The sequence below is a fragment of the Marmota marmota genome, unplaced genomic scaffold (assembly GCF_001458135.2).
Source record: "Marmota marmota marmota unplaced genomic scaffold, marMar, whole genome shotgun sequence".
Classification (NCBI taxonomy): Eukaryota; Metazoa; Chordata; class Mammalia; order Rodentia; family Sciuridae; genus Marmota; species Marmota marmota.
Genome location: NW_025999853.1, coordinates 6,332,744 through 6,347,614, shown reverse-complemented (window position 1 = coordinate 6,347,614; position 14,871 = coordinate 6,332,744). Strand labels below are relative to the sequence as shown.

Genomic DNA, 14,871 nt, shown 5'->3' with positions numbered 1-14,871 from the left:
TGTATGTACCCGCGCTCATTTTCCATCTCCACTCACTTCTAACTTCTAGAAACTGCACTCATTCACCAGGCATATGCTACCCAGGCAAAGCTACTCAGTTGGCTTTACCAGCATGGGATTCTACTTTTGCAAATTCTTCAGCAAAAATCTCTCTTTCAGGACCCAGTAGAGATGCCACACAGCTCCACCAAAACTTGTCACATGATACTTTTTTCTGTCCTGCCCTTGTCAACTTGCTTCTTGAGTATGAGATCCATATCAAATTCATCTTTAAATCTGCAACCTCACCCACAGGGAGCGTAACAGGAAGTAGACACTCGAAAGACCAATGGTTCTCAAACTTTTGTTAAAGCAGAGACTGCCTGGTCCCACCCCCCACTGTTTCCCCTTCAGCAGGTTTCAGGTAAGGCCTGAGAATATGCATTTCTCGTCATCTCAAGCGATGCTGACACTGCTGGCCCAGAGAACACACTTTGAGAATCGCTGCAAGAGATGTTTGTGGAATGAAAATATGATTGAATGAAAATCTCCCTTAAAAATGCTATCACCCAAGGGCTCCAAAAAAATGAGCTTTTGAAAGATCAGGATAAAACATATTATCAACATTGACTTCTAGATAAAAAACAAAAATAGAAACAGCAGAAAAAAATAATGGCAAAAAAGATCAAGGAACCAGATGAAGGAAAACTAAAAATTTTAAGGTTACCATCTGGTTTTTAGCCCTACCTGATAACTTCTTATCGTCAAACCAGAAATTAAAAATACGTTCTTTTTCTGTCTCCACCACAAAATAAAAAATATTCTGGGTAAACACTTTGACTCAATAAGCTCAAGATTAGGAATTTTTCATAAGAAAATAATTACAAGTGAAAGTGAAAATAATGCACAGCAGGGACAATAAAACTCTGTCCATAACAGTCAGAAATTTGGAACAACTTAAATGGTTGGCAAAAGGAATCAGATTCAATAAATTGTGGTACGTCCATAAATGGAATATTATAAAGCCTTTTAAAATGTCCTTTCGGGGAGTATTTATTGACATAGGAAGAAACGTGTTATAACAAATGAAAAAAAGGTAAGCTAAAAAATGGTATAAACAGTATAATCTAACTTTGGATAAAAACCATATACAGTCGATATACAGAAAAACAGATTTAAAATGTAGACACAGAGTTATTTACTAAACTGCGAGTTAGAACAAAATAATAATAATTATTATTATTATTATTTTAATAGTAATTATTATTATTTTGGGTTTGTTTTTTTTTTTTTACATTTTACTTGTAGCAAGGATTACATAATCAAACTCCACTCATTGGGTCAGAATGGAGTGTTCGTGAAAAACTTGCCCCTCGTGTAGCACACTACCTATACTTGTGAGTTCAGAACAAAATTATTTTTAAAATTTTAACATTTATCCTTTGAGCATTTCTGTAATAAACACATGTTGCTTGTGTAATTTCTTTAACGGCTATTAAAAAAAAAAAAAATGACAGGCTGTGGGAGGTTTAGACTTTCCATTTCTTCCCGGGAAGGACCACAGGGTTGAACTGAAGCACTGGCTTTTTACAGGCTCTCCCCCAGCCTGCTCTTGTGTAAACACCAACCACAATCTGGACTCCACTTCTGCAACATCTGCGGCACCGATCCTCTTCCCCGGTGCTTCGTGGACCGGCCCTAGGTTCATTCGTAACTCCAACAGCCCAACTTGGGAAAAAACTCTTCATGCCACCAGCAAAACCATCGGCTCTGGAGAAGGACAGTGCAGACGTGTCCGCCTTTCCTGGTCACCCAGCAAACTGCCATTTTTCAGAAACCGTGGCCGTCTTACAGACCGGTTTTCAAATAAGGTGGGTTGCCTAGCAACAGCCAAAGAACCGGGAAGATGGAAAAAAGGCGCCTGCCAGGGATGTTTTATGACCAAAATGAGCTGCCCTGCGTGTGTCTGGTTGCATTCAAGGTAACCAAATAAAAGATAACACCCGACTATTTTTGCATCATGAAATACTTGGCTCCGGCCCAGAAGGGCAATTACCTAAAAGTCTTGGCGGCCCCCATGGTATGAGAAATGGTAACTGATACAGGAGTGGAAAAAAAAAAAAAAAAAGAAAGGAAGAAACCACTGACCTTCATAAATACTGATGATATGAGGATGGTTGAGGGATGACATTATCTCAATCTCCCGTCTGATGTGAACCATGTCTTGTTCATCCTTAATTTTGTCCTTACGAATGGATTTTATAGCAACCTATAAAGTCAGGAAATGAAATGTTATTCGGAGAACTAAACAGATGCAAATCAGCCATTGGGGGAGTTTGGAAAATAAATACAGATGTTACTTGTTGGCAGAACTGACAATCACCAAAACAAAGCTTCGAAATACCCCCTATCAGGTTTTTCATTTCTAGAAGAAACACCCCTTCTCCAGGCAACAAAAACATCAGGTCTGGGATCAAGAGTTTTTTGTTGTTGTTGTTGTTTTGTTTTTGTTTTTTTCATAAAGCAGACGCTGCTTAACATGGACCCATTCATTTGGTGTAGGAATCCGGGTTCTTCGAAAAGAGAAGAAAGGCAAGCTTGGTTTACAGAGTACTGATTCAAAAAATCACTATTCCATGGCCAATCTGGAGGTCAGTCCTGCCTCACACTTTGGGGTCTCAACACTCCAGCCTGTGCGGTGGTTATGCACTTGCTCGGAAGCAAGATCCTTCCTATGTCCCTCCTCCAGCCCAAGCATCTCCAATTGCACGTGGTGTGACAAATGGGCTCCTCAAGGGATAAATCAGGATGAGACAAAGAGAGTGACAGCTAGTCTCCCTGCCCAGGCCCAGTCCATTCCAAAAGCCTTCTGCCAATGTAGTCTGCAAATCCAAACTGCAGAGAGCTGCCAAGGGCCAAGGCACAGAACGATCACTCAAAGAAGCAAATAAATCAAAAGGCATTAAAAACAGGAATCTAGTAAGGGAAAAATACATTTACCAATGGATTCATCTTTGCTCATACACATGCTGGTTGGTCATGTAATCCACCATGGCTCTAAGGGAGCAAAAATACACAGCAGAGGGGCACCCATGGGGAACAAGGAAGCCCCCCACCAATCTACTACCCTCTCCCAAAGCCTCCTTAGCTCCCTCTCAAATGGGTCCTCTTGTGACCTCAAAGCTCACCTGTAGCACCCATCCCTCTGATTTACAAAGGGATGGAGCTATTGGAAGGAAGGAAGGAAGGAAGGAAGGAAGGAAGGAAGGAAGGAAGGAAGGAAGGAAGGACCCCTTTCTATGAGCAGCTGCAGCTAAACCTTGACTCTCCCAGGGTTGAGACCACAGGTCCAGCACAGCAGGAATGGATTCATATCTGGGAACATCTGTAACTTCCGACAGGGGCTAGCTCTCCATCAAGCACTGGAACCCAATCACTCCTCAACTATAGTCTGTCCATCTGTGACTCCAAGAGAACTGGGAAGCTGCTGTTTTTGCTATGTGCTGACCTTAACCAGAACAAGTCCGACCTACAGCTCCCTGCACTCTGTGCAATCCGTCCCTTCCCTGTAACTAAGGCAGGGTCTCCGTCTCTTCTGGACCCCGGAGTAGCAGAGATCTTATTCACCACTTGTTTTATCACCAAATCCTTACCCTGTGTACTTGGCACGTAGTAGACCTGAGAAAACACTTAGTGCAGATAGAGAGCAAGGGAAGGAGAGGAGAGAAGAAAGAAGGAAGTGGGGTTCATGGTGGATAGTGAAATTGGGGCAAAAAAAGAAGGGACCCCCCCCTTTAAACTACTAGTGCCAAGACAGGCATGCTAGCAAGATGATTTCGGATTCCTCTGCCACCCTATCTACAATGGCAATCAAGGCATGGAAAAAGCACAAATAAAGCACAGGACACCCTGCTGGGACCCAGGGGAGGCTCCATCCTGGCTGGACCCCGTGCCTGGCTAAGGGAGCTGCAGAGATATGAATGAGCCGTCCAGCTTAAAGGTCCCTTTTCACGACAGTGCCAGGCTCAGCGCTACCCCAGGCCCTCACCAGAGCCCCATTCAGCATGCAGCAAGAAAAGCCTCCTCTGCTGACGTCAAACGTGAAGACATGACTGGAAGGCTTTATTTTGTCTGAGTGAGGCCTGCATCCTGGGAGTTTGCTCTTGGAGGAAGCAGACAGTGAACACACACAGGCTGGGGAGGATGTGGGTGGCTGCTGGACCAACTCCGACATTCCTCCATAAACTAAAGATGGGCCAAGGGTAGAAACCACCCCTTTGATTATGCAGCAAGCTGAACTTGGCCTCCAGGAGGCCCTATTGTCAAATTACAATAAGAATAAATTCTTTCACCATCCAGGGTCAGGGGAGGGTAGCAACATTCTAGCGGTAAGAAAATGAGCCCACTGTCAATTCCCCACTGACAGTGGAGAGCGAGGGGTGATGGTCTCACGGTGCAATTACCCGGGAGATGCTTCTAGCTGGGTATGAAAAGGAAAGTGCCCACATTCTAATCAAATCCCACACAGCACTGCAGTAACTAAAAGGGCTCCATAAATGTTAATAACCACAGCGGCCGTCCCTCCACAAAAGCTGCCCTCTCCCTACAATGAAAACGTCAGAGGGCTCATTCTGCTCCCCTATCAGAGGGGTAGTTGTAGCCTAGGAAGAGACCAATGCTAGAAAGCCACTTAGAACCCTGCCACGGCCAAGGCTGGAGGGAAAAGACTCGGTTCACTCCCAAGAGCCACGCATGACCCACCTGAGGTCAGCCAGCCAGTAGTGGCAAACCAAGGACACAATGACAAATCCTAACAGCCAGCCTCCATAAAGCACCTGACATGTGACAGGCCTTGCAAACACTGAGATCTTTGCATCCTTTGTCATTCAAGGTTCATCCTCCTGCCACCTCCCCAGGGCCCCTCCTGACCCCTCTCACCCCACAGCCCTCTCTCTGCATCCTTCCCATTCTATCTTCTTTAGAGCATTTGACACCAGTTAAAATTATCTTTCTTCTCTGTGTGTTTGCAGCATATTGAGCCTGTTTCTGCGGAACCTGAGAGCTAAGAAAGGTTCAGACATGTTCAGAGGGTTGGAAGGCGATCTGTAAATGTAGCTCCTGCTTCACAGAACCGAAGGATAAACTGAGCCAGCACACTGAGAGGCAGTATAGCCTAATGGCTAGGACTATGGCTCTGAGTGCTGGCTAACTAAAACCATTCTCTAGCTGAGGACCTTTGGGCAGGTTATACAACCTCTCTGTGCACCAGTTTTCCTCATTCATCAAGTAAACATCAACAATGCCTGCCTCACGGATCCCTGTTGGGACTGCAGGCCAGGTGCTTAAGAACAAGCCTGGGCCAGGGATCATTTTTTGACCTAGGGGGGAGTGTCCCTTCCTTTCTTCCTTTCCTCCTCTTCATTCCTCAAGGGACAGCAAGTGCAAGTCTTAGGCACAGAGACCACATTCATTCCCCAAGTTCATAAAGGACCAGCCAATCTCAGTCCTCCGTCTTTAAACAGCACCCTCCTTGGAAACGGCAGGAAGCTCTGAACGGCTGGACCACGACTGGCACCATGACCCATGAGGCCCAGGCCAGGCTGGAGGGAGAGCAGCCCCAGGTCCATCTCCCCCCATCTCCTTCTGACTGCTGCCCCTTCAGGTAAATGGGGAAACAAAGGATCGCTGCTCAGAATCAAAAGACTGTCCCAAGACACCCACTCAGCCTCGACAGTCAGGGACGGGGCACCACTTGCTCCCTGTGAGCACCTGCCTTGGGCCAGACAAACCCTACATGGAGAGAGCAGTGTGCTTCTGCCCCAGCCCTCCAGGTGGGAGTCGGGGGAGAGGCCAGGGGACTTTTGTGCAATAAGCACAAATGGCCACGGGCTGCCACAGAAAGGTGCAGACGCCCGCCCAGTGGAGGAAACCCCACTCCAGTTTTCCCACTCTCACATCAACAAAGAAAAACGGAAGTAAGGAAAGGGCTCAGCAGGAAGAGATTACCAAATGTCTGAAATCCCGCCCCACCCCAAAACCATCCACCTCGTTCCCACACACAGCAAGGCTGCGGCAGGGAGGCAGGTGTTGGAGCCCGACCGGCGCGGCCACTTCCATAAATGTTCCCAAGTCTAGACGGCACCGTGTGCCTTATAAAATGGTCTGCTTTTAAATAAGGCCACCCCATAGTTTAATGTTTAAACCTTACGCAGCAGCAGGGCTGGCCACGGCCCTGTGAATGAGCCCCTGGTGCCGCCTGCTTCAGAGGCACACTTGGCCGGGCCAGTGCCCACCTCTTGTTAACCGAAACCAGCCCAGCCTCCTCTGTTGGGTTGGCAGATTTTCCTCTTTTGAATGATCCCCAAAACCCACCTGCTCAGCAGCCTCCTGGGCACTCTCTCCCACAGTGGCTGCTGTGCATGTGGGGCAGGGGCAGGGGAAGCAGGGGCCAGAGTCAACGCTCAGACTTGTCCTGGCTGGTGGCTTCCGGCAAGCCCAAACCTCGCAGGCCTCAGTTTCCCACGAAACCGAGGGTTTACTACTCCCTACGTGGCGACGGCAGCAAACGCAGGTTAGAATTAAAACCCAGCTCACGGCCCTCCCCCGCCACCTCCCTCATTGCCACCCGGCAGGCAGCGGCAGCGGCAGACAATAATCTAGAACTCTCCGATAGGAGTCCCCTGGGAGGATTGTTAAAATGCAGATCCTGAAGCCAGGGCTGTGCGTTGGGGCCCAGGATCCTACATCTCCAGCAAGCTCCCAGGTGCTGCCAGCCGTGCTGGTCCAGGTCCAATACTTTGAGGAACTGTCCCCACGTGTCAACGTTTTAAGTCCATGACTGTATCCTCAGCAACAGTGATAACTGATACTCAGCACGTGTTCGCTGTAGGCAGGAAGACCTTATTCCCTTTAGTCCTGACTACAGCCTCATTTTACAGGTGAGAAAACTGAGGCACGGAGGAAAAAACACTGCTGCAAGTCAAATGTGGAGCTGAGAGTTGAGGGCAGGCGACTAAGCCCAGAGAACACGGCCTCCTGAGGCACAGATACAGGTGGAACGGACAGTAACCACGCCAGGTGACAGGAGTCCCCTGAAGGATCCAAAAGGGCTCCCAAAGCCCAGTGAGATTTGGACTTCCTCCAAGCCCAAGCCCGTGAAGTGGTTTTGTTTTTGTTTTTGTTTTTTGCAGGGCCTGAGGATCTGGAAGGCAGGGCTGGGGACATGCACAGCCGCAGGAAACACGGTCATAAACAGGGCATTAGCCTCACTTAGTGAGAACAAGCCTGCGCTCTAATCCCAGCAACACGCACTGGCAGCCTCCCTGCCATTCACAAGGTGTGACCTCACTCCCGGCCACGTTCCACCACCACGCTGCAGGGCACCGAGTCAGAGGCAGCCAGGGAATCTGTTCTTACCAAGGGCCCGGAGGCCACTTGCAGGGGGTGGCGGACAGCCATGTCAAGCTGGAGGCTGGGAGCGCAGGGTTCCTGCTCTCCTCTGGGAGCTGGGCAGAGTCTGGGGCGAGGCATCGCTGCACATGGGCCACGTTACGGCTGTTACTCAGAAAGCCTCTGCCTGGATCACCAAGGCGATGCCACCCAGAAGGCTGTGTTGCAACCAAAGACCCTAATTAATTCAATGACCCCCCGCTCTCTGTGGAGGAGCCTGGCCAACTCAGGACAACACCGCAGCAACCTGCCAGGACACAACAGGCCCCACGGGGCCCACGCCAGCTCCGCCAGGGGCCCACGGCTCCTCTCTTCCTCTCTGGCCTGTTGATTCACGTTGTTTCCTGGATGTTTTCACAGACCGGAGCAGGTTGGAAGCCAAAGTTGTATGAACAGGCTCAGAGGAGAGGCACCCCAGGCCAGGGAGCAGCTCTGCCTTCAAAGAGGGGCACCCACCATCGGCCACCAGCTGCCCTTTCATCTTGTCAGAGGTTCTGGTAAACATCATTCACCATAACCCGCTTCTCAATCCTCTGTTTCCCAAAACTCCCATAAAAGAGATGATGGTTCCTCAGATGAGGCAGATTTTTCTCCTGCCATGAAAAATGTGTTCTATTTCCAGATTTAAATAGCAAAGCCGATTTGCATTTGACCGGGCCAGGGCCTGCTCAGGAGCCAGGACACGGAGAGCTGTTCCTCACTCTCTAGTACTCCCCCCACCCCAGCCTGTCCCCGCCAAGCACTGCACGGAGAGCGTCCTTACTGAGGAAGGGAACTAACGACGAAGAACTCTCAGGACAGATTTACACTCCCTGTATGGCACCAGGAGATAGTGACCACAGCTGAGCAGGGAGGACCCAGGGAAAAGAAGGCCAGCTGAAAGTTAGTGCCAGGTGAATACCTAAACAGAGCAGCCAGCCAGCCCAAGGATAGTCAGACTCTTGAGGGTGCTCTGTCAAAGTGTGGGCAGCAGGTCACCTGCATGCAGTGAATGGAGGTGGTGGGGACTCGGGGAAGACCTGGCATGCTGAGGTTTGAGAACCGCCACCTTAAACCAAAGTCAGTGTGCCCCTGCCAGTTCCTACCATCCTGCAACTTAAATAAGACAGTCACATTGCACACTCAGTGACTAATGCAATTGACGCCACCGATACAGAGGGCTCAGTGACCAGGATTAACTGACCCCTGTCAAATGGCAAGTTCGCTTCCAATAAATACTTCCCTGGTCGTAGCCCCGAGGCCTGGGAAACCACTGGGATGGGTTATGTATGTCACAGTCTGCACACAACTGGGAATGTCAAAGGCCCCTGGTAACACATGAGATGCTAACATAGGCGGCGTCCGACTCCCAGGCTCCAAAACGCAAGGCTGCTGAGCTAGGGCTGGGATTGCCAAGCTGCTGTTTATTTTTAGCCTTGCACGTTTCCAAAAGCCAAACTCAACACCAGATCAGAATTCTAAGTGCAACTGCTTTTCTTCCAGGTTACAATTGTCCCAAAGAGGGAAGGAAAGGGATGAGCCAGGGGCTGAGGTTACTTCTAAGCTGGCCCCAGATCCCCTGCTACTGCTCTTCAGCAACTTCCATAAGCCCAAGGCAGCGCGACTAGTACTTATGGACCTCGGAACCCAGCAGAGTCCTGGCCAGAACCGCTCTGAACCCTGGTGTCAGCACTTGTCCTATCAGCAATCACAGCAACTTGGAGGAGGGACCTGCTCCAAGGAGACATCCGCAGCTAATCAAGACACAGGCTTAGTTTCCCCATCTGCAAGTGAGGATAACAGCGGCATGCCCTCTGGTTATTATCCTGCAGCACCACACCAGGACTGACCTGGGAGTCCTATCAGATTGTGTATGTGACACTGAAGAAGGTTCATAGGAACAATGGCAGAAGTCACAACAGCATCGTTATCACAGCAGACATTAGAGCTGCGTGGATTACAATGCTCCACTCCCACCTCCTCATTGGGCAAATGAGGAAACTGAGTCCCGGGGAGGTTAAAGGATAGGCCCAAGTTCACCAAATTAACAGCCATGCTGCAATTGTAACAAGACAGCCTACGAGAGCCCTGACTGACCCCATGCTAAACCACAGTTAGCAGCGGGATGGAAGCCACCACAAAAGGGTTATTAACATTTATATGTGAGGCAGGCTCCAGCTGCAACGAAGTCCCCGAACTGCTGAATTATTAATAAACCAGACGGAGAGCGACAGATACCTCTAAGTGTGCTGGCAAATTATGACATGTCTCACAGCATGGCACACGGGGGGCTGTCCCCACACTGCAAGCCACCACGCTGTTTTCAGCCCAGTTCAGTCCAAACCTCGCTCCAGTTTCTGAAGCCTGACTTGGCTATCACACATGAATGAGCATACTCGGGAGGGTTTTGTCCCATTATTTCTTAATTTGTTGCAAATACTGCTTTTAAATATTAACTTCAGGCTGCAACTGGATCGCTGACCTTGGGAACAATGAGCAAGGGACACAAAAGACCTAAGAAGCCAAATTAGGTTTCCAAAGGGAAAGGAAATAAGTCTGTTGGATTTAGCAGGTCTAGGTGGGCAGAACAAAGAAATTGATTTTTTTTTTTTAATTTCTTAAGCTGGTGAAATATAACAGGTAAAAACAGAGGCATGGCTTTGCATTTTATTTCGTGTTTTCACCACGGATGATTTTGCAGATGAGTGAAAGGGATTTGTCAGAAGTTATTTTTATCCTGACGGAATTCCTTCTGCTTGGAAAATTGATGAACAGCCACAAGGCATGTCAGAGCGGGGGAGCGGTGGCAGAGGCTGCAGTGTCTGTCACCCAGGGCCTCTGGGATCTCAGTCATCTCCCCTGTGCAGCAGCACCTCACTCCTTGCAAGGGAGGCTCTCATTGCTCATTATTCAGAGAGTTAACAGGTTCCCTGCTCCACGGCCCCACTGCCTCGATGCTGGTCAGCAGCCTATTTAGGGTTCCACAAACCTGCCCAGGGTGCCTCTTGCAGGAGTGTCTCTGGCTACAAATGATGACAGCCTGACCCCCACGGAGGTCCTCAGTCCTGGGTGGGCATTTCCTGCTGCCCCATCAGGCGGGTGAGATGCATCCAGTATTCAATCCTCGATCCTGACTCCAGAGGAGACTGGGAATGGATCTGCAGCCCTCACGGGGACCCAAGGCGCAGCCAGGGGGGAATGTGCCCATGTCCCCGGACATGCACACGTGGCATTTCCTCTGCCAGAATCCCTCCACTCTGTCATTGCAGCTAACTTTTTCAGCTGACGGAATCCTCTGCATCCATTTCCGGGGACAGGGTCCACCCGGCAACAAGTCTCCGGGATGCACACCTGGGTCCGCTCTCCTTGCCTCGCTTACCTATAATCTACACAGAGGCGATCGCTGCTTCTCATTCACCATGGCACCCCTAGGGCCAAGTGGTGTCTAGAGCACAGCATATGCAAGACTTGGTGCTGAACTCGGGGTGGTTGGGGGAACTCAGGTAAACCGTGGCGTACGTGCAGAGGGGGCCTCCTCAGAAGCCCCTATTTCCACCCCTGCATCTCCTAAAGGAGACTCATTTCTAACCAGAACTGGATCTCACTTTGCTCCATTATTAACTCCCCATCCCATTGTCAAGGCAATGTCATCGTGTGTGTGTGTGTGTGTGTGTGTGTGTGTGTGTGTCCCACCCCTGGTCTCCTCATTTGACATACTTCACACTACTCGGTCCTTCTTGCCAGGAAATGGGCCTCTGACTATTTCACTGGACCAGTACTGATCAAAATGCTATCTTTGGGACACACTCAGATGCAATTTTTACAACTTCCTCTCATGCCACAGCAGGGCCATATTAAATTATCATGAGGTTTTTGCGTTTGGGGTAGAGGGGTCATTACGCACCAAAGGAACAGGAAGACGAGCCATGTCCTCTGCCAAATAATGTTCACATCTACAATATATTTACCAGTCACTGTCCATGCTACTTAAACGGCAGTCATACATAACCTAGCAAAAGTGAAGGTTATTCATGGTCAGTGTCCCAGAGGTAGCAGGCATTTGTCACCGCCTTGTCCCCTCTGAGTCCTCAATATCTGGGAGAGAATCTGACACAACAGTGGACTTGCAATCAGCATGGACTGAGTTTAATTTAATTCAGCCTCAAGCACATCATAAGCCTTCATTTTTATAAGCCCTAATCCTTTCTTACACCTCCACCCACTACTAACAGCCTGGCCCAGTAACTACAAATTGCTGAGGTCAGAAAACGCTCCCAGATACTCCTCTGACTCACGTTGCTTCTGCACAGTTAGATGCAGTACCGTGTGGTATAAATGATCCCCCCAACATACAGGATGCCATTCCACTTGATTCCACTCCCCCCACCACTCCACAAGACAGGCTACTTATCCTGCAGGAGAAGAAAACTGAACCCAAGTTCCCACAGATCATAAACACAAAGCCCAAGTTTCAACTCGGGCACTTGGAGTCTGTGGCCAAAGCTGCTTCCCTGGGCCACACCTGGTTCCATATTTGGTCAAACCTATGGAATCACTGGGTGACGCCTTGGCATGGTGACTCTTCCTTTCTCTGGAGTGTAAGCCTTGGGAAAACTAGCTCAGATATTGGATCGTTCATGTGCCGTGGAAGAGCTGGTGGAGGAGCTAATCAGAACAATCCGAGCTTGCGGCTAAACAAGGACACTCCTTCCTGGATCACACATTGCTCGATGGTGATACTTCATAGGAACCCTTCCCTTACAACAATACTGTCAAATGCAGCAACCACGGGCCAGAAACATCCCAGGGGAACCCCGCCAAGGTGCTTTCTGATGTACCATACACACAAATACCAATATTCCCCAGATGTTCTCCATGTAAAACATTTGGTTTGAGACATTGCTCTTCTTTCCCCAAAACTCTTACATTTGTTTAATGGACTCATACAGTTCAGCTAAAACATCCTGGAGCAGAACTCTGAAGCCAGCCCGTCTCTAATGTGAACATCCCATCTGCAGAAAAGACGAAGAAGTAAATAAGACAGTCCTTCCCAAGATTTATGCTCCCTGCACCTTTAAGCAGGTCATAGAATGAAAGCTATGCACAGATAATAATGCAAGCTGCTTTCAAGTGTGTTTCTGAGTCCATCTCGATATTAATCTAAGACCGATGCTCCAGCAGATGCTGGGTCTGGAATGTTAAAGAGGGGGCAAAATTTGGCTTCTGACTCCCCATCCCCCACCAAAAAAAAAAAAAAGAATCTGTCACTTGAGTGACACAGATGATTGAGATAAAGGTAGGTTGGTTTTTTTTTTTTTTTTCTGATTTCAGTCCTCAAACCTAGAAATAGCTCCTTTATTTCAAAACCACATATCTATAACCCACAATCCAAAACACAAGGAACAGGTAGGAAATTGACCTTGAGTCATGAAACCAGCTCAGCCACATGCTAACTATCTGACACTGGCCAGTCCTGCTCCCTACAAGGAGGGTCATCCTGTTACTCAAGAAAACAGAACTTCTTTAGATTGGCTCTCAGGACCTGTTCAGCTCTCAAGACAGTATGAGGAGGAGGTTTAGCCCTAAAAAAGGCACCCCAAAGATGCCACAGAATCCACATACTAAGTCCCTGCAGATGGTCACTCATTGTTTTCCTACCAAAACAATTTGAAGAAGCTTAGTCACAACAAATCTGTAGAGAAGCTGGAAAAATAGAACAAGAAACAGTCTCACTGACAGAATCAAGGCATGAGCACTAACTTCACCTTTAATTTTAGATTTTTCTGTCTCTTGAGTGTCCAGCATGAAGCCTATGTTATTTTTGCTATAAGGAAAGGAAAATTTTACCTCTTAAAAGAATCAAAAAAGAAATACAAGTTGATGAGGGAGAAGACAGACAAACTATAAATTGCAAACATGCAGATTCCCAAACATAGTACTGAGGACCATTTAGGAGAATTCACCAGAAGACACCAAGAAAATGGATTTTGTTTTAACAAGGCAAGAAAGAAAGCAGCCACCTCTCAGGAAGGTTTCCTTAAGAAATGTCTACAGTTTCTTTTTGTGTGTGTGTGTGGGGGGGGGGGGGTCCCAGGGAATGAACCCNGTGTGTGGGGGGGGGGGGGTGTCCCAGGGAATGAACCCAGGGGCACTTACCCACTGACCAGATCCCCAGTCCTATTTTGTATTTTATTTAGAGACAGGGTCTCACTGAGTTGCTTAGTGCCTCACTAAGTTGCTGAGGCTGGCTTTGAACTCCCAATGCTCCTGCCTCAGCCTCCGGAGCTGCTGGGATTACAGGTGTGCACCACCATGCATGGCTACAGTTTTTAAAAGGTTTGGCTCTTTGGCTCATTAGTTCATAAATAAACACTCATGAGCTGTGATCACCTGCAAATATCTATTTACAGCTTTCTGTTAACTTTTTAGTGTTTCCACTTAACCAAAACATCAGGATGAACCAATATCCTCCACTCCCTTGACTAAAGCTCATGGCAGACTGAACCTGGGGAGGCTGTTAAGGCACTCTCTGCTTTCCCTGCACCCTTCCCTTCAGTAATCCAGCCCCCCACCCCATCCCAGGCAACCTAACTGCTCCAATATGGCGGTCACTACACTCTCAAAACACCTCATCCTCCAACAAGGCCAAAAATGGTGCCAAAACTGTACATGTCCCTGGTCAGACAGGATTAAACGCCAATGTTAGACTTATGTTTATGTCCAGTACTGCCAAGAGAAAACAGAGTGCACAAGATGACACAGAAAATGCCCAGAAAGGTGCCCAACAGGAGTACTCCACCTGGGTCCAAAGTGCTAGCTATTCTTATGATTTTTGTTATCACTGTGAAGAAGCAGACCTTCTGCAGAGACAAGTGTAAGAACACCCCCAGAAGGCCTTCCAACCACGAGGACAATGTCAGAGGGCAAAGTGAGAAGGGGGTGGGGAGAAAGGAAGCAGCTGTCGCCTCTACCGAGAGGCCATTTCAGGTCACCTCACTAAAAGACGTCCCTCCAAATGTACTTCTATAGCCCCCAGGGAATCGATTTTGCAGGATGGAATTATTTCCCTGAAATAAACAGATAGACAAAGGTCACCACAACTGGGGCCTAGAAAGAAAACAAGACAGCTGCTGATTTACGGGCAGCCTCTGATGCAAGAGAGCAAAAGGTCCCAGCCCCGGCCTGGAGGGACGGCTCTGGACAACCAGTCCTCTCTGGAGAAGGCATACTGGGGCCAGAGCAGGGGAGGCTCACCTTCCCAGGAGCGGGGCCCCAGCCCAACCAGAAATGGATGGAGACATGGTCAGCGTGGATGGAGACATGGTCAGCGTGGATGGAGACGTGCCACAGCCAAGGGCTCTCGACTCCAGTGTGCGTTACAGGGACCTTGGGGGCTGCTTGAAAATACTGATGCCTGGGCCCCTGCCCCAGATGGCCTCATTGAGTCCTCCCTCTGTCCAAGAT

General features: G+C 48.7%; 1 protein-coding gene across 1 annotated transcript in view; it reads right to left on the bottom strand.

The window, feature by feature from the left end:
* The window catches only part of Nuak1 (NUAK family kinase 1), a 70,989-nt gene that overhangs the window by 36,081 nt on the left and 20,037 nt on the right, over positions 1–14,871 (bottom strand). The window contains exon 3 of the mRNA XM_015482577.2: positions 2,128–2,248. Within this exon, the coding sequence (XP_015338063.2) occupies positions 2,128–2,248 (121 nt within the window). The remainder of the gene's footprint in view (positions 1–2,127; positions 2,249–14,871) is intronic.